At 39.1% G+C, this 19121-nt stretch overlaps 1 protein-coding gene across 3 annotated transcripts; it reads left to right on the forward strand.

Annotated features, from left to right (window-relative positions):
- The first annotated feature begins 701 nt into the window (after positions 1-701).
- mrpl42 (mitochondrial ribosomal protein L42) lies at positions 702-9558 on the forward strand. 3 transcript variants are annotated; one of them, XM_003221038.4, is made up of 6 exons: positions 702-843; positions 4066-4218; positions 5061-5121; positions 6744-6828; positions 8060-8223; positions 9404-9558. In XM_003221038.4, the coding sequence occupies exons 2-6, from the start codon at positions 4134-4136 to the stop codon at positions 9447-9449; spliced, it is 441 nt and encodes a 146-aa protein (XP_003221086.1). In that variant the 5' UTR covers positions 702-843; positions 4066-4133; the 3' UTR covers positions 9450-9558. The 3 variants fall into 3 exon arrangements, with proteins under 3 accessions (XP_003221086.1, XP_062837023.1, XP_062837024.1); XM_062980953.1 differs by lacking the exon at positions 702-843 and adding an exon at positions 867-1152; XM_062980954.1 differs by lacking the exon at positions 702-843 and adding an exon at positions 1224-1243.
- The last annotated feature ends 9563 nt before the right edge of the window (positions 9559-19121 follow it).

Here is a 19121-nt window from a genome sequence, read left to right on the forward strand (position 1 = left end):
GCTTCGCTGGTTTGTCACTGAAACCGGCAGCAAGCTACTTGCAACCCATTTTAAAACAAGCCTCTTGTTCGCTTTAAATGAAATTTTCTCAGTTTAAGACAGATTTTCGGTGATACGGTTTTGGAGTGGGCTTCTGTTCGGAGTGTTCTAATCTGCTTTACGTGGGAATGCCTTTGAAAGACTGGCAGCTAGATTGGTGACTGGACAGCGAAGACACAACTCCCTTGTTGCAACATCTCCACCATTTGTTTCAGTTTAAAGTGCTATTTCAATTCACATGGTGCTATTCAAAGTGCTAGTCATGACCTACAAAGCCCTATATGACTCAGGTACAGGTTATCTCAAAGACATCGTCTCCTCATATAAAACCTGTCCATGTCTGAGATCTTGTAGACCAGATATGGGCCAACTTGGGCCGTCCTTCCAGGTGTTTTGGACTTCGACTCTCACCATTCCTAACAGCCTCAGGCCCCTTCCTTTTTCCCCTCAGCCGCTTAAGCGGCTGAGGGGAAAAAGGAAGGGGCCTGAAGCTGTTAGGAATGGTGAGAGTCGAAGTCCAAAACACTTGGAAGGACGGCCCAAGTTGGCCCATACCTGGCCTAGAATGATGCACCTTCACAGTGTTTCCCTACAACAACAAGAACGGTTTAAGGGAGGCTACCTTGGCCACCGCCCTCTTCCCATCGGTATCCGTTGCCAATTGCCACAGACGGGAGCATAGTAACCGAGATTACGTTCCCCAGTATCCTTTACACAGAGCGTGGCTCATTACCGGAAGTGGGCGGGGGAAGCCGTTTCGGACGGACAGAAAAGCAGGTTCCGTCGCTGTATTGGCTCCGTGCGGTGAGTGTGTACCTTCTGTTTCCACCTTTTTACCTTTTTCTGGGTTCTGCCCGTCCCTAGTTGAGGCTGAAAGACTATCTCGAACTGAGGAGAGAAAGGACCGTGCAGGAAACACTGGAGAATCCTTTGTTTTCCGTCAAAGGGATGGCTCCTCCACTCCTTGTGAATAAAGCGTGCAGAATGGTGCAAAGGGAACGAAGCCAACCAATTTCTCGTCCTGGGATGTAGCTATACTGTGGAATGAATGCGGGTTGACATCGCTTTAGCTGCCTTGGCTCAATGCTAGGGAATCCTGGGAGCTGTAGTTTGGTGAGGCACTGGCACTTCTTGGCAGAGAAGGCCAAAAATCTTGTAAAACTTCCAAGATCCTATTGCAATGATGGGCAACCTTTTGCACTTGGTATGTCAAAATTCACCAAAAAAACCTAGCATGACTTGGGTGGTGTGTCACTTTGAGGAAAAAAACTCATAATTTCGCAATATGTATAGTTTAAATAACAAAAATGTATAATTGTAATATATAACTGTATTTAGTAAATCAAAAACTATTTACTACCATTATTTCCATGTACAACAATCTATGTTACCTCTTGCAGTTTCCATGCTGATTTCTCTTTATTCTTATTTCAATGTAGTCATGAATAATGAATATAATAATAATAATAATAATAATAATAATATAATGGTAACAATATGATAATATACTACAATAATAATAGAATAATAATGGAATGATATAATATATATATAAATGTAATGTGCATAATTACCATGGAGTAAACAACAAAACCACTGGACCAAATCACACCGAATTTGGCCACAAAATACATAGTCATCCAATCAATCTGCATGCGGCAGTATGTCAGCAAAAATTGCTAGGCGTGTCAGTGCTGACACGCGTGTCATAGGTTGGCCATCACTGTCCTATAGCATTGTCACAATTTTGACTGCCATGGCTCAAACCGGGTTGCTGTTGATAATTTATCATTTAAGGCTACGTTCCATACCTCCCCATACCATGCTTCCAGTGTGAGATTGGTTGCTGTCTTCCAGTTCATTGCAACGATCAATGGAAATGAGGGTGTTCAGGGGGAAAATCTGATTTTGATTTATACTGGTCAGTTTTTATTAAATATGTTCTAGAGAGTGAAAAAGGAAAACAATACAACCTTGTTGGTCAGGAATTTTGGATGTGACATTTGTTTAATGGTTGACTTATAAATTTTATGGTAAAGGAAATTATACTTGTTGTTCAGGCCTTGGTGGCAAGGGTTATGTGTTTGTAAAATGTTCATTGCTTTGTGTTCTGTTTCACTGTAAGTAGTTAATGTATGTAAATAAAAATAATTAAAATTAAAAGAAGAAAAAACTGGGTTGCTGTGAGTTTTCTGGGCTGTGTGGCCATGTTCCAGAAGCATTATCTCCAGAAGTTTCACCCACATCTATGGCAGGCATCCTCAGAGGTTGTGAGATACACTGTTCCTTCACTTATCGCTGGGGTTCCAGGACCATCCGCAATAAGTGAAAATCTGCGAAGTAGGAACACTATATTTAAATACTTATACATTATTTGAGTAGTTATACACTATTTTAAGTCTTTCTAAACCAATTGTGTATTGATAAATCGCCTCCTTCTCCCGTTGCTGCTTGGGCTCCTTTTCTCTCCCTTTGGCTTCTCCTTCCTCCCTTCCTTAGGCTGTAAATTGTAATTTTTATGATTTCTAATTAGAGTATTGAAAAACCGCGAAACAGCGAATCCGTGAAAAGTGAACCGCGAAGTAGTGAGGGAACACTGTATATTGGAATGTCCAGGGTGGGAGAAAGAACTCTTGTTTGTTGGAGGCAAGTGTGAACATTACAATTGGTCATTGTGATTAGCATTTAATGGCCTTACAGATTCAGAGCCTGGCTGCTTCTTGCCTGGGGGGCAAGCCACAATACCACGTCTGGCCTCTGTAGTTAATAGGAGTTTACACTAGAATGAACCTGCACTATGTGATATGAAAAATAGTGTTATTCTCTTGGTTTCCATGGCTGAGTGGGGATTCGAACGCCTGCTCTCCAGAATCAATTGTCCAAAAGTCAAGCCTCTGCAGTTTGAAACTGCATTACTGTATATAGTCAGTGTTGGTTGATATAATAAATCTAGCAAATATTGCCTCTTCTTTCCCTCCAAGGTCAGGGCAGTAGCAGTTCAGGTGGAGGGGAGGCCCTGTCATCTGCTTTTGGGCCTACACATGGTGGATCTGTGCCACCATCTTATCTCTCTAAAAGGCAATGGCAGTTAGGATGACTAGCAATTGAGTGCCTTGATCGCAAGTATTTTTTGGGCCCTTCTGAGACTTTCATTCTATGGGTTTTTAAAAATGTGGTCCATTGGAGCATTGGGTCCAGAATCAGTGTTCCTTTCTTTTCTTTTTCTTAAAAGTTTAATAGCACCCAAACATTAAACCACAAAACATGTCCATATAGGTAGAACATTTCTTTGGAATTACTGTAGGCAAGCCAATAACTCCATATGGTATCAAGAGCCCATATGGTGCAGGTTGAAATTTAGGCATATTGTTTACAGCTGTTTTGATGACACTGTTGTAAAGTTCCAATCCTGCAAGACTAGTTTTGTCTGGATTTTGCAATAAAACGTTATTGAAGAACTAAAATGTGCCACTATAAATGGATGAGGGTTAACTTTTATTTATAGAGGGAGGAATGTAAAGCCTTTTGCCTTGTGTACTAGTATTGCGTTAACTAATATTTTAGTTTAGGATTCCGCCATCTTTGTTTTAATCTTAAACTCTGAATCAGTGTGGCAGGAATGCAGGAAGGGAGAACAGCTTAAATATTAAGGTTAAAGAAACTGTGGTTCCCCAGGTGTTGGACTATGTTTTCAATCATCCCTGCTCTGTGGACATGGTATCTGGAGTGATTGGGAACTGGATTTAAGAACATCTCCTGGACCACATGTTTTTCACTCGATGTGGTTCATACATCTTTTACATCCACTTAATTTAACACTGTCCTGATTAGCCATGGCCTTACTAATTGAGGGTGGAAGGAACTTTCTTAAACAGGATTAGGATAATGAATTATGAAATGACTAAGGCTCTCAAGACTTTTCTTAGTTAAATGTGTGATACATCCTGGAATAACTGTTAAGTATAGGTTATCTTGTAAAGCTGTAGACTTAATGCCTTTTTTATGAATGTATTGTCTCCCAAACAGAATAAAGTGAATTGTACTGATTTCCTCCAAATACAATTTTGAAGTGACTGCTGTCTTTGTCAGCCAGCATGGCTATAGCATCAAGAAGGATTGTTTTATCCAGTACCATTTGGATGCGTTTGACAGCTCTCACCAGGCATGGTCTGGTACCTGGTAAGCCCTGCAAACCTATGTATAATATGGCAGGAGATCCAAGCCCTTTGCAGCCCAGCATTTCACAATATACAGTAGAGTCTCACTTATCCAACACTCGCTTATCCAATGCATTTTTGTAGTCAATGTTTTCAATATATCGTGATATTTTGGTGAAAAATTCATAAATACAGTAATTACTACATAGCATTACTGCATATTGAACTACTTTTTCTGCCAAATTTGTTGTCTAACATGTTTTGGTGCTTCATTTGTAAAATCATAACCTAATTTGATATTTAATAGGCTTTTCCTTAATGCCTCCTTATTATCCAACATATTCGCTTATCCAACATTCTGCCGGCCCGTTTATGTTGGATAAGTGAGACTCTACTGTACTGACATTGGGATCATCTCCTCATGCATTATGACAGGAACAGGCAACTGTGAGAAGTTAGGGGATGTCATTAGTCTTTCCTCTACTGCCTTTGAGGTCTAATTTGTAACATGAAGTGACCTGAAAATCACTGTTTTTTAAAGCCTCTTAAGGGCATTTGGGAACAAAAAATCGAGGAAGTACATGTTGGTCACCCCTGCAGCAAGTGTTTACTTTCCTCATAGATTAGTCCAGAAAGTTAACTTGCTTGGCTTGAGAAGGTAGAGCCTTGCCCAATATTCCTATGGAGCTTTATATCTCTCTCTTTTCTGTCCTTTCTGGGGACAGGAGGGGTAATGTATATGATTTATAACTAATCAATTGAAATAATGAGATTCAGCCTTTTCCACCCCCACATCCTGTGAAAACTACCTTTTACTGCATATTATATCATTCTCACTTGGAGTGGGGGTTCTTCTGTTCTCAGGTGCAGTTAATTGTGCTTGTCTAAAATCTACATATTCAGCTCTTCCTGATGACTATAACTGGTATGTATTAAGCTGGACTGGGAGGGAGGGGAGGATATGTATGCTTAATTATATAGCGGTCCTGACGATCTATACCATCTTACATTACAGTTATTGTCTAATTATGTAATATTTCAGGAAGTGCAGTTTTCAAAATCAGAAATTTTATTGGAACAATGTTTAAAAGAATAACAACTTTCTGGTAAATAATATATTATTAGAATACATTTGAGTTGCAATGGTGCAGGGATAAATAGTAGAGATGTGCATTTGGGGCAAACCTTGATCCGTTTCAGGTCCCGGCTTTTGGTGGGGCCCCCGATCCGTTTCGATTTAGCCTCCCGGTTGTTCTTCATCTTTGGTGCTGAAATATCCGTTTTCCATTGTTGGGAGGGGGCTTCACTCATAGGCCCAAAGCGCCCAGACCTTGGAGGGCCTGCAGCCATTTAAGGAGCGCTCCTTACTCAGCGCTCGGCTGCAGGCACCCTGGTGCTTTGGGTCTACGGGTGCAGGCTTTGGGCCTATGCACCCGGGCCTCACAGGTCCTGCGAGCCAAGCGCCCAATAAGGACTGCTCCTTAGGGCTCGGCTGCAGGCCCTATGAGGCCCAAGCGCATAGGTCCAAAGCCTGCACTGGAGGCTCGAAGTGCCGGAGTGCCTGCCACCGAGCGCTGAGTAAGGGGCTCTCCTTACTTGGTGCTTGGTTACAAGCCCTGCCAGGCCCTGGCACTTCGGACCTACGTCAATCTGAAAAGCAGGCTTGGAGCCGGTACCCAGTCCCACCTGCCTTTTGTAACGAGTTTATTTTTGTTCCGGGGGGACCTTCCCATTCTGTGCCATCCGAATGGACAAAACGGAAACACAAATCAAAGGGATGAGACAAATTTTGAGCCCATGTCTAATAAATTGTATTTATTGAGTGTGGAGGAATGTTTATGAAATGTATAAAGACAGATTACACATTCAAAGGATAACAGAAAAATGAGCAGTCTTTATTTATTTATATCTCGCTTTATCACTCCTGAAGGAGACTCAAAGTGACTTAACATAAAAGATTAGCATACAATTTAAAATATACAAATTTACAAACACTAAAACAGAATTAAATATAAACAATATTAAAAATCCATTAAGTTAAATTAAGTTAAATTAAAATCCATTAAGACATAAGTAAAAAACCACAGCACCCCCTGACTTGATCTTAAATTGTGTTGCAAGTTGCCCTGAGTCCCTTTGGGGAGAGGAGACGTGGTATAAATAAAGATTGTTTTTGTTGTTATTATTATTACTATTATAAACCATCATCTTTAAAAGCCTGTCTGGATAAAAAGGTTTTAGCCTGCCGCTGGAAGAACAACAGTGGAGGACATTCTGGCTTCCTTGGACCAGAAGTTTCAGAGGTAAGGTGCAGCCACCAGGATAGATAGAGTTCATGTAGTTTATTGTAACGACGTTAAATCTTATGGTTAAAAAGTCAAAAGAAATACCATGAAGAAAGGTTTTACTGGTTGCCATAATATCTGTACTTCATGTTTTCATATTTCTTCATATGATTTCATATGAGAATAAATTAAAAGAAAATGTATTTTCCAATGACAGCCCTTCAATACGGCAGAATATATTGATTGGTGTTTTATGTTTTAGCAAAGTGGAACTGGCCTTGACATCAGATGGGAAGACAATTGTTTGCTACCATCCAACAGTGGACATTCCCTATGAGCACACACAGGTAAGTAAGGACTTCATTAGATAGAGCAGGGGAAACCAAAGGAATCGTCTTAACCTTTTCCTCCCATCTTTCCCCATATTCCGGGATGGCCAGCCATCCTACGTGCTTCCTGTGCCTTTCCCCCATTTTCTCACACTTACTGATGCTAGGAGTCAGGTAACACCCAACTCTGTTTCCATGTGCTACTGAAACAGAGCTGCATGGTGCCCCACCACAAGTGCTTTAATGTCATGTGATGGCCTTAATGTCATGCGATTCCCATCGGGCTCTGTTTCCACAGCACATGAAAACTGAGCCTAGCAGCCATCTGATTAGTTCTTAGCCTGAAGAATGGTATCCTCTTTGTGTAATTGAAGAAGCATAGCTATAATAATTATAATAATTTTATCCTTGTATCCCGCCACCATCTCCCCAAAAGGACTTTGGCGGGGGGATTTACACAAGGCACAAGGTGCCTAAAAGCAGGACATGAAATAAAACACAATATAAAATACATTTGAATAAAACACATAAGCATGTAACAACAGCATAAAACTCAAAATAAAACAGTGCTCATTCATCAATGGCAATAGCTAATGTAAACACCTGTAAACAAATAGCTAGTGTTTGGGACATTCTCCAATATAAGTTATTGGGAGTTATCCCTCAGTGTGAATGTTATTTAAAATTAACTCAAAACCACATATATGTTTGACTCAATAATGTTGCTCATTCCTTATGTATTACATTAGAGAAGGTATTTGGTGAGTTATGGAATATTTTCTTATAATATGAGAATTTCAGTGAGCTAGAGGCTAGGGTATAACCTACACTTCTTGTATTGTGTGGTATTTTTTGTTATTTCCATTTCCAGTATGCATTCTAATATCTAGTATCCCATTTCCAAGCACTTGCAGTAACAAATACATTACGTTTTCTCCAAATGTGCACTCAATAACAAACAGAATTTGTCACCTGTTGCTTTCCACCTACCAAATAAAGAAAGGGAGAGATTGTGTTCACATTTGCAAAATAATTGGCTGCATCAGCAAATCATGTGTGCACTTATTTCTATACTAACGTGTCGTTCCAATAGGATTCTGGCCTTAATCTGTAGTGAAATGCATTGCAGTCTCAGATTCCGGATTTGTGATAAGTGCCCCGTGAACTTATGACTTCTCTTCAAAGAAATGCAATATGCTAAGTTTTTCTTTGTCTTCATTTGATTATTTGGGGCATTACTCTTTGTCAGCCTATTCCCCGGGGAGATCCCTTGGATTACAAAGAGGAAACACACGATCAGGTGCTGAAATCTAGACTGGAAGAAGAAGAGCTCAAAAACAAGAAAGGCCCCACTATTGAACAGCTTAGTAAAATGTTCTACACAACAAAACATCGCTGGTACCCTGTGGGACAGTAAGTACTATTTAAGGCTATTTCAAGAATGCTGCCTTTATTGGAAAATAAACCAATGAAATCTTACTGTATATTTGGCAGGGATTTATAATCTTTCAAATAAGAGAAAACTTTAGATCAAAGGCAGCTGTTAAAATGGTTTCATAATATCATAGCAGGAGAGAAAGATGGCCTTTACATGATCTTATTATGTTGGCAACAATATCAAAGCTCATGATGGTCTCTCACTCTCTTCTCGTCTTGTTTGAGCCTTGCCATTAGGCTCTTCTCTGTTGTGTATCTATTTCTCTTGTTATCTCACCCATTCCCTCCCAACCCCCCATAGATGCTGATTATCTGCAGAAAATACTTTTATGATGAAAGATTTGGACCGTAAAAGTTATTTAATAGGATTGCTTATATTTTGTTGATGAATACATGCTTAGTTGCCTTGGGGATAACCTTTTATGCTCTGAACTGGTGGGTAATTGTAGAGTGACTTTAATTTTTCCAAGTTCTACGTAACTGCCAAATATGGTTTCTCAGATAGAATCTGCCAAACTTTGTGTGTTTTGTGGGTCTGGGAGAGGTGAACTTTCTATATTGGAAGGCAAAATGGACTAAAGATTCTAGTTTTTGTGGGGTGAGAAAGATCATAGCCCTTTCATAGGACACATGCTTTACATTCAGAATTCCTGGGACTGAATCCCAAGTATCAAAGAAGGTTTTAAAGGTTTTCCCCTGACGTTAAGTCCAGTCGTGACCGACTCTGAGGGTTGATGCTCATCTCCATTTCTAAGCCGAAGAGCCGGCGTTGTCCGAAGACACCTCCAAGGTCATGTGGCCGGCATGACTGCATGGAGCGCCGTTACCTTGTCACAAAGTGACTCTGTCTGAAATTCTGGAGAACAGTGCAAATCAAATAATCCATGTTAGGTTATCAACAGACTGATTTAATATAAGGAAGCTTCATATGTTTATAGATGTGCTTATATGAGATGGGTTCACACATTTTTCCAAAATCCAATTATCACAGGGACAGAAAGCAAGGCGAAATTTTCTGAACGGGCACAGACTGTAATGCAAAGACAGACAGCAACCTCAAGATTCCCAATTTCGAAAAATGTTTTAAATTGAGCACTTGACTAAATCCACAAATGTTTAATGAAATTCTGTTTGTTTGTTTTTTGTTTACTTCCAGGTACCATACCAGACGTAAGAAAACCAATACTCCCAAAGATAGATGATCACATTTCTTTCTCATCTTCCCTGCAAACATGTTTCTCAAGTATAGGTGTATATGATCTATTCCATTAAGGTGCTTTAAATATTAAAAGGATTTTGTGGATTAATCTATTTCGGTAAGGTGGTTGATTTGTCACGCCTAATTTAAAGTAATGAAGATACATACCTTGGAAAACTGCATCTTGTGGAACATTTGTGGTAAAAATGGAAATGGAGTTCAAAGCATCTTTGTAGTGGGAGCAGATCCACACCTGATACCTTCTAGTTGTGTTAACTACAACTCAGCACATACCACCAGTCTAACCACACACCTGAAGAGCAGCAGATGGAGGAGGAGAGTAATCCTATATTAAATTGTGTTGTCGAAGGCTTTAAATTGCTTTCGAAGCCACCAGAGGGCACTGATACACCAAAATTCAGCTTGCTTGGTTGCATACTGCTAAGCAAGCTCAAATCAGGAAGGGTAAAATGATTAAAAGTAAGCACTAGTATTCTACTGGACTGTCCATGTTGACAAACTTGAGCAAGAAAAAAGCTTACTTACTAACATCAGAATAGAGGTTTATAGATAATAGGCTGTGATTACTAAGGGATGGTGAAAACTAGCTCTATTTTTTTAGTTTGCAAGAAGGCGGCTTATTTGATAACAATACTGGCTGAGTATTCTTTATCTGAAATGCTCCAAAAGCTAACCTTTTCCATACAGGTGGCTAAGATAGGGACACTTTTGCTATTTTATGGTTTTGGAAAAACATTGTTTCATACAAAAAATAGTAAAATGTTGTATACTTTAAAGATGTGTGTATATGATAAAATGAAAAACAACCTCTTCCAGGACATTTTGAAAACTTACACATCATTGTAATATATTTCACTAATACAGGAAATTTGCTTTTCCGGTCTGATAATAGGTTCTTCCCATTATCTGAACAGCAGAGTTTGGGAATATTATTTCACCTCCAGGTAAATAAATGATTAATGATGTCTTGGGGTTTTAGTTACATTTGATTGGGATCAGCATCACAGAGGAGCATCAGAGGTCATGGGAGACCACTGCCCGGCAGATGGCCATTTTGGTGAAAACAAAAACATCTTGACATTTCTGAAATTATAAAAACCTAAAGTTTAGAGAGTAAACAGAGAGCACATGCAGGGCTCACCTCTTAGTAGTAGACTGGGAAAAAGCGCTGAAGCTCCTAGCCCTGTGAACATCCAGAGCAGAAATCCATTCGTACTTATGAGTAGCCTAGGGAAATGTTTACTTAAGGTGTGCTGGGGATCGTGTTTCTTTTATAACATCTGAGCTAAATAGGACTTGACCTGTTTCACAACTTTGTAATGCCTGAAGGGAGATGTCATTTATATTGTGAGACCTTTGGCCAACGTAGATTGCTTACTTATAATAAACAAACTTTCCTTTAAAAAATTATCCTCTCCCCACTCTTTGACGTGCTTGGCTTGGTGTGCACTGGATTCTCAGCTTCTTCAATTCCACCACACTGGTTATTATAGGGATTGAAATCAGTGGGTGGTGACAAGTAATACAGATCAGAGCTTCTTAAAACTTCTCCACTTGTGACCTCTTTCCACCCAAGAAATTATATAAAGTAGGTATAAAAAAGCAACCATTTTCTGATAATAGACCAGCATTTTCAAGGCCAATTTCCCTTTTTATTAAGTGCAGCCAAAGCATTTTCTTCAGAGTCTGTTGTAAACTCTTGTGCATTGTTGCTAAGAACTGTGTAAATGGGTAGCATTCAGAAACCTTTTACAGTTGCCAAATTGTTCATGAGGCCCAACACTGAGCTAAGGGGACCCCATTTGGGGTTGAGACCTACAGTTTAAAGAAGAAGTGATACAGATGATCTCACAGGGTACTACACCTATGCAAGAGTAAGCAAATCTCACAGATGGCAGCTATCATATGATCTGATTTTTAAAAAAATACTGTATGGGGAAAATATTTATAAAGCGGGAGAAAAACAACTCTTGAATACAACAGTTTTCCTTATGACCTATGGTGATGTAAAGCAGTTTGGTGATAAAGTCTAAAACATTTTCCAGGAAAAAGATGCTAGATTCAATCCTGGCATCCCAAAATACAATTAGAAAAGAAACTTGTCTGAAATTTAAGGGAGCTGCTGCATGACAACACAGAACTTGGAAAAGTCACTTTTTTGAACTGCATTTCTCAGCTTTATGGAGACTATAGGACTATATTGACATAAAGCAATTCCTTCCATTCCTATGTGTTTCTGTTATCTTAAGGCCCTTCCAGACAGGCTGTATATCCCAGGATCTGATCCCAGGTTTTCTGCTTTAAACGTGATTATACGAGTCCGCACCACCTGATAATCTGGGATAAACAGAAAACATGAGATCGGATCTTGGGATATAGGGTCTGTCTGGAAGGGCCATCAGGACTGCTTAACTTTGTCTGGGACAGGACTGAAAGACTATAATTTTGATGTATATTTACTTGACAGTAGGTTCCATTGATTCAGTGGTTTCCCCCCAAAATTATGCACACAATTAGCCTCTACATGTCATCAAATAAAGTGACACGTTCAGTGATTTCTTTAGTTTTCTGCTAAATATAAATTATTTTTAAATGTATGCCAAAATGCCAGTTTCTATCTTTTTTTTTACTTCTAGTAATATTCCTGTTGCATGCATCATAATCTATCAGAAAGACAATTTCAAAGTAAGTGAAGTCAGGAACAGCTTACCTTTCTTCTCTGAATCAACAACAGTTTTTAGGTTTCCGTTAACATGTTCTCTGAATCACTTCTAAAACAGATTGCTCTAATTTGCAAGAAGTTTAAACTTGATATTCTCGTTTCCCAGCCTGGAGGCTAGACAGTGTATTTATTGCCAGTGAGCGGAGCAGCTGTAATAAACCTAAATCAATTCTGAGTTATAATTAGCAACTAGGTGAACTTAGGGAACCGGTCTCAACATGTCTTAAGGAAAGCCTGTTTTTATCAAAGATTATACCCTATTAATATAACAACATTTATATAATAAACCCATAATGCTTGGCCTTGGTTATGGAGTGGATAAGGACCAATACATGTAAGTTGAATACACACAAAAGGGCTGCTCTGTTGGTACCTGTGTCTGGTCAATGTAGCATGATGAAACATATTTGACATTTGGGAGTACTCGTTCATCCATGTTTGAACTAATGGAAAAGGAGATTATACATTGAACAAAGAAGCATTTTTATCACTAAAGGTATAATTGCATCCATGGCAAGAAATGACTCACGTATGCACTAATATAATCACCCCAAGAGTCAAATGAAAATCAAGCACTCCCTCCACCACCCCCACATTATTATTCTGCCAGGCCATTTGCTTTTTCAGTGGAAAATGTTAGTGACCAATAGCCTCAAGCCTATAAGGGAAGTGCAACTGTTCTGACTGAACAGGAAGAGTGAAGAACCAACATAAGTTAATAAAATAATTTCATTGCTCCTGCAGCCAGGCCCGTAGCCAGGATTTTGATTCGGGGGGGGGGGGGGCTAGGATTTTGGATTCGGGGGGGGGGGGGGCAGGTCTACGTGAGAGAGGATCTACCCTAGCAAACCTTTTGTATCGTTATCCCAATACCCCCATGCATATGGGATATATTGAGCATGGTGATCAGATCATGATATGAATAAACATAACAGTTTAAATAATAAATGTAAGGTCTTCTCGTGGGCCACCCTGAGAATTTGGGGGGGGGGGCTGAAGCCCCTCAAGCCCCCCCCCCCCCAGCTACATGCCTGCCTGCAGCAAATCCAAAGGAAAAAGAAAGGAATAATTCCTTCACCTCCAAAATATCTATGGGTGGGTCCTCCTTCTTGGTGCAGATACTTGGTCCCCTGGTGGGTCCACTTCTCTGGGAGGATCTGAGAATGGAATGAGGGCAAGGTCAGAGAATAATGGATGCTTGAGAGGATTCTCCCTGCAGACATAGTTCCCAGGTTTTGGATAAGGGGATTCCCAGATGTCTTGATATGTCCTGGGATTTAACAACAATGGGTCTTCACATGCCCTGATGGATGTTGCAGACAAGACAAAGGGGCAAGAAGGTGGGTGAATGGGTCTTTGGCTCTGCTGGGTTTGATTCCTTTGATAGGCAGGTAAAACCTGATTTCTGTTTATAGTGATAATGCAAATATGGGGAAATGTGTGGTGCTTATGCAACGCGGGGCTAGACCCTAGAGGAGAGGCTCCATGTGGTTTTGGAATTTAGGAGAAGGGGCAGAGTGGGACCTCAAGAAGCAATTCACTCGTTTCTCATATTTGGGGACGTCTCACACAGTGCTTCACTTGTCTGCCTGCATGACTGTTTATGTTGATATTCTGTTACAATGTATGGGTTCCTTTGTCAATTGGATATGTCTCCCACACTTGGGCTAATGAAACTGAGCTTACTTACTTTTATACTTCTCCCAATTTTTGTTGCAACCAATTTAAGAAATAAGCCCTCACTTTAAAAATTGTTGTTGTATACCTTAATGATATCATGTTAACTTTATTCTTATATCCTGCCCCATCTCCCCAAAGAGACTCAGGGTGGCTTACATGGGGACCAAGCCTCTGATCGATGTCCTTAAGGGCACTTTTATTACCTCCCTGCTAAAAGCGGTACCTATTTTTATCTACTCGCATTTCTTCTTTCGACTTGCTAGGTGGGCAGGTGAGTTAGGGCTAATGGCACGTGCTCAACCCCGACCTGGGCCCGAACTGCTGACCTTTTGATCGACAAGATTTTTCTGCAACATAGCTGTTAGCCTGCTGTGCTAAGCCTGGTTCCTTTTTGAAAAATTTGGCTTATTGTGGAAACAAGGATTGGTGAAAACCTTTCAGTGGAGACACCTTTTCCCCATGATAACTCTTCCAGGTGTTAATTTCCCTTCTTAGGGATAGATTTCTCTCACTCCTTCTTGTCTAACCTCTCGTATTAACTATGAGTTATTTGTAAGTTGAATATTTGTAACTCAGGGACTGCCTGTATAACTCATGTATAAATCTAGAAATTTTAGACAAAAAATCAACACAAAAAACCTGGGTCCACCTTTGAGTTAAAGTTATCAAAACAAGAACCATCCCCTTCTCCAAGTATAGTATGAAAAGTGAGAGCTTAGTATGTCCTGGAAGAATCTAAAAGTAGCACCAAACCCCTCTACTCTCAGTTGGTCCCAAAACCTGCCGTTGGCTTACAAATGAGATCAACTTATACAAGAGCATATACAATAATTATTATAATTTTGACATGCTGGGAGGTCCTGCTCTCGGTCCCACTGTCTTCACAGGTGGGGATGAGAAACGGGGCCTTCTCAGTGGTGGCCTTTTGGCTGTAGAACTCCCTCCCCAGTGAGATTAGATCGGCCCCCTCCCTCTTAGCATTTAGGAAACAACTTAAGCAGACATTTGATAATTGACAGAAATCTGGAAATATGGAAAGATATTCTTGGACCGATGCAAGGTTTAAAGGTTTTGTGTTGGGTCTGTGATTGTTGTTATGGTTTTATAGTTTTAATGATTTTAATCTATTGTTATATGTTATCAATTTGATATGTGATGTTTTATACATGTGAGGCATTGAATTTTGCCACTGATTATGCTGTGAACTGCTTTGAGTCCCTCTAGGAGTGAGAAAAGAGGTATATAAATGCAATAAATAAATCCTATCCTTTCTTGTGAGTTTCAATTTGTTCCTATTCTTTTACCATACCCTTTCCTGGGAGCAAAACAAATAAATAAGTATATGTTCTGGCCCTTGCTAAGCAGGGCAATCCAAAATCAAGGCATGGAAGGGAGGTTTGTACCTTCACTGCTGAACAATCTCTTTAAAATTATATACAGATGTAAAGTTGCACACAGCCAAAAAGGTAATCTATTTGTCATGACACTAAGCACACAAAAGACGGTGTTGTTTGAAATTTTAAGGCAACTCTATGAACAGAGTCCTATATATAATATTGGACTGCAAATGAACTGAAATCCAGATTTATATACAACATATTGATAAGGATTGTGCTGGAATTGTGTTTCCTTAGAAATTCAATTATGTGTAAGTTTTTCTTAACATATATACAATCTTACATCTTGCTGATTGATAGGAAATCAATTAGGTTTCATGCTCAATTCATGATAGCAACTAGCTCTAATGAATGAAATATTTCCAATATCTGTTTATGTTAATCCTAACCAGCTTCAATGTTGGTGATCAATAAACTCAGGCCTGAAAAAGAAGTGGAATTGTTCTGATAGAACTGAAAATGCAAACAACCAAGACAAGGTGATAAGATAATGTAACTTTCTTCTCAAAATATTGAGAAAAATACTGACCTAAGTGGAGCTTGTTTTGTTTTTTGTTTATTTACTCTGTTTTATTCATATCTTGACTTTCTCCTTGACACAAGACCCAAGGAGTTTACAACAAATTAATTACAGTTAAAATCTCACCATACAAAGATTGAAATGCAATTATAAAGTATAAACAATTATGTGAAAAGCACAAAGTTAAAACAGGTTTAAGCACAACTCAAAATATGTTAACAAAACAATACCAATAACTGTCCACATAAATGGCAAATTATAAAATGCCAGGACAAAGTAAAGGTGATTGCAAATCAGCAGAGTACTAAACTTGCCTTGTAGTTCTGACATTCCCTGTTGATTTGAAATAATCCCAACCTTCTAGAAAGGCTAAAAAACAGCCCCACCTATGCCAACTTGGAATTGATTGGGGGGGAGGGAAAGGAATACACATGACTCCCACCAGATCTTGCTATGGTTTCTCTGACCAGGCCAATGGGGATGCCCAGGGCCACTTCCTCCCACCCATTGAACCGCCCAACATAACAGTTTACACTGGCACAAGGAGCCCTCGCATCTATGCGGATGCCATTACGCAAAGCCTGGGCCAGGATCTGGATCTCAAGAGCCGTGTTGGCTAAAGGGGAGGGAGTGGCACACGACACACATCCTGAATTCTCAGAACTGCTCGGTTTTTGCATGAAAATTCTTAGAATTGCCCATTTCTTTAAAAACAAAAACAAGTTTCCATCTAGCTGTCAGATACACATAAAAATGTTACAGCTTTGGGTGCTAGAGCAAATAGGAAAACAAGCAGGAACTCACCATTCCTCTCCCTCCCTTCTCCAAACATCACATTTTTAGGCAATTGTAAATGGCAGGTTCTCTGTTCTTCATATTTGAAATTATTTCCAGATTATAAATAGATGCATCAGTAGTTTTGGACCTACACCCCTTTATGAAAATATTAGCCATTGTGAGTTTAGTTTGGCTTTATGAATAAATAATTTCATAAGTGTGAGAATTACTGACCAAAAGTTTATCCACACTGTAGAATTAATGCAGTTTGACATCACATTAACAGCCATGACGCAATGCCATGAAATCCCGGGACTTGCAGTTTGGTGAGACACCAGAACTCTTTGGCAAAGAAGGCCAAATACTTTATAAAATTTTAACTAAAGGGTGTTAATGCTGCATTTTTTTCACATTTTCCAAAAATGTCAATTTTTCTCTGAAAGATTAAAAAAGGGAAAAAAAATAAGGGGAGGAGTTCCCAATGGCTTTAACATTTTCAGAAATCTGACAATCAATGTATCACATAATTCCTTTCAGCACATATTCTATGCTACAAACCATCAGACAGCATGCTTTGTATATAATAATAATAATAATAATAATAATATAACTTTATTCTTATATCCCGCCCCATCTCCCTGGAGGGACTCGGGGCAGCTCACATGGGGACCAAGCACAAAATACAGCATAAAATACAACAGAAAACGGCATTTAAAACATATCTATATATATAAAAGAGTGATGGCATCACGGCGACCCACAAAACAACAAAACTACAGGCCCCCCCAACCTTGAAATTTGACAACACAACCCATCATCCACGCCTCTAGGTTGATACAACAAAAAGAAAAGAAAAATAAAGTCCTAATTAGAGAGAGAGGAATAATTGCTTTTATCCAATTGCTGCCAGTTAGAAGGCTAAGCTCCTCCAACTTGGTCTCCTAGCAACCCAATAAAAATAATGAAAAACACTAAAAATTAATACAATAAAATACTATAATAATAGAAAATAACTAAAAATAATACAATAAAATAATAAAATATAATAAATAAAAATATAACTTACAATAAAATTAATAAAAAATTGCAAATAACGTCAAATAAAAATTACACAACAATTTTTAACCAATACCACCACCACTTTGCCACAGCAACGCGTGGCTGGGCACAGCTAGTAAACATATAAAACAAGACATATAAAATACAATAAAAACAGAACCATATAGAAGGTTCCAGGTACAGTTTCATTGTAGGATCTGAGTTGGGCTAGAAGATGGATCAAGAGACTGGCAACCACACTACACATGAAGCTACATGATTATTTAGATTTAACATACATTCTTTATATACAATGAAAATAGCAGTAGATAGTTGACACTTGATAGAATTACAACAGATAGGGAGGAGGAATTAAATATTTTCTTCCTCTGCATCACTGTTGATAAAGATCACTTACCCAAAGCTGCCAAGAACATTCTTCTTCTGATGTCAATGCAGAATCACCTCTTAATGCAAATAGCAACTACAGAGGACTGATTTTTCATCAAGACTGAAGCATGTTAGGAAAGGGTTTGTCCAAACCTTTTTGTAGTGCAATCCCAACTGCTTCCTATTTGCATTTTTAAAAGGGACATGGGCCTTAAATGCAAAGTTAAATTTAAAATCCCATCTAGGTTCTCCCCAACCTCAGGATATAAGGCAGCTTTATGTGTGCAGGCTGCCAAAGCATTCTGCCTACCGTACTTTTCAGGAGCAAACAAAAATAAACTCAGCAGGACTTCTACATTTTTGCTGCATTCTGCTATCCCTTCCTCTTTATGAAAAACATATTGATTTAAGTGAGAAACATGTGAAAAGCTTCCACAATCCTCTGCTGCAGGCAGCAGGCAGCAGGGAAAGTATCAAACATCAGTGTGGACATTCAATATCAACTACCCAGTAAAAGTGTTAAAATGTTTTAATTAGTGATGCATCATGTTGCCTCCAAACAATAGAAGATACCATTATTACAGTGATGACGAACCTATGGCATGCATGTGAGTGGTGAGCGACGAGTGAGCAAGGGTAGTGGGCCTATATACCCTAAAGGCCAAGATCCCATCTGCCCTTGGAAACTAAGCAGGATCAGCCCTGGTTAATACTTGGTGGAAGACCACCAACAAATGCCAGATCCCATAAGCTATATTTCAGAGGAAGGAACACCTTTGGAGTATTCTTGCCAAAGAAAATCCTGTGAAATTAATGGGGTCACCATAAGTCAGCAGGCAAAAAACAGAGGCTCACACCAACAAGAAAAATACAGCTTAAATACTGTTTTGCATAAGGTCAAACTTATTTATGTGCTGAAAAGGGAAAATGCTTAATTGTTTGAAATGTGAATGGCTGTAAAAAGCTGTGCGATCAATCTTCTACAAGGTAATAAAAATATACTGAATCATCAACCTGCATGAAGCCAGAGTAAAAAAAAAAAAAATCATGATACTATCTGTGACAATAAATGTATATAGTATTGCTATGTTATCATGGTAAGAATTGACCTCCCAACTGGTTTGCAGAAAC

This window comes from Anolis carolinensis, chromosome 5, assembly GCF_035594765.1.
Source record: "Anolis carolinensis isolate JA03-04 chromosome 5, rAnoCar3.1.pri, whole genome shotgun sequence".
Classification (NCBI taxonomy): Eukaryota; Metazoa; Chordata; class Lepidosauria; order Squamata; family Dactyloidae; genus Anolis; species Anolis carolinensis.

Bases quoted from the DNA above. Each gene is read 5' to 3' on its own strand.
- mrpl42 (XM_003221038.4), top strand. From the start codon at position 4,134: ATGGCTATAGCATCAAGAAGGATTGTTTTATCCAGTACCATTTGGATG. The intron at 6,829-8,059 runs GTAAGTAAGGAC...ACTCTTTGTCAG, and splicing joins TTCCCTATGAGCACACACAG to CCTATTCCCCGGGGAGATCC. The intron at 8,224-9,403 runs GTAAGTACTATT...GTTTACTTCCAG, and splicing joins CGCTGGTACCCTGTGGGACA to GTACCATACCAGACGTAAGA.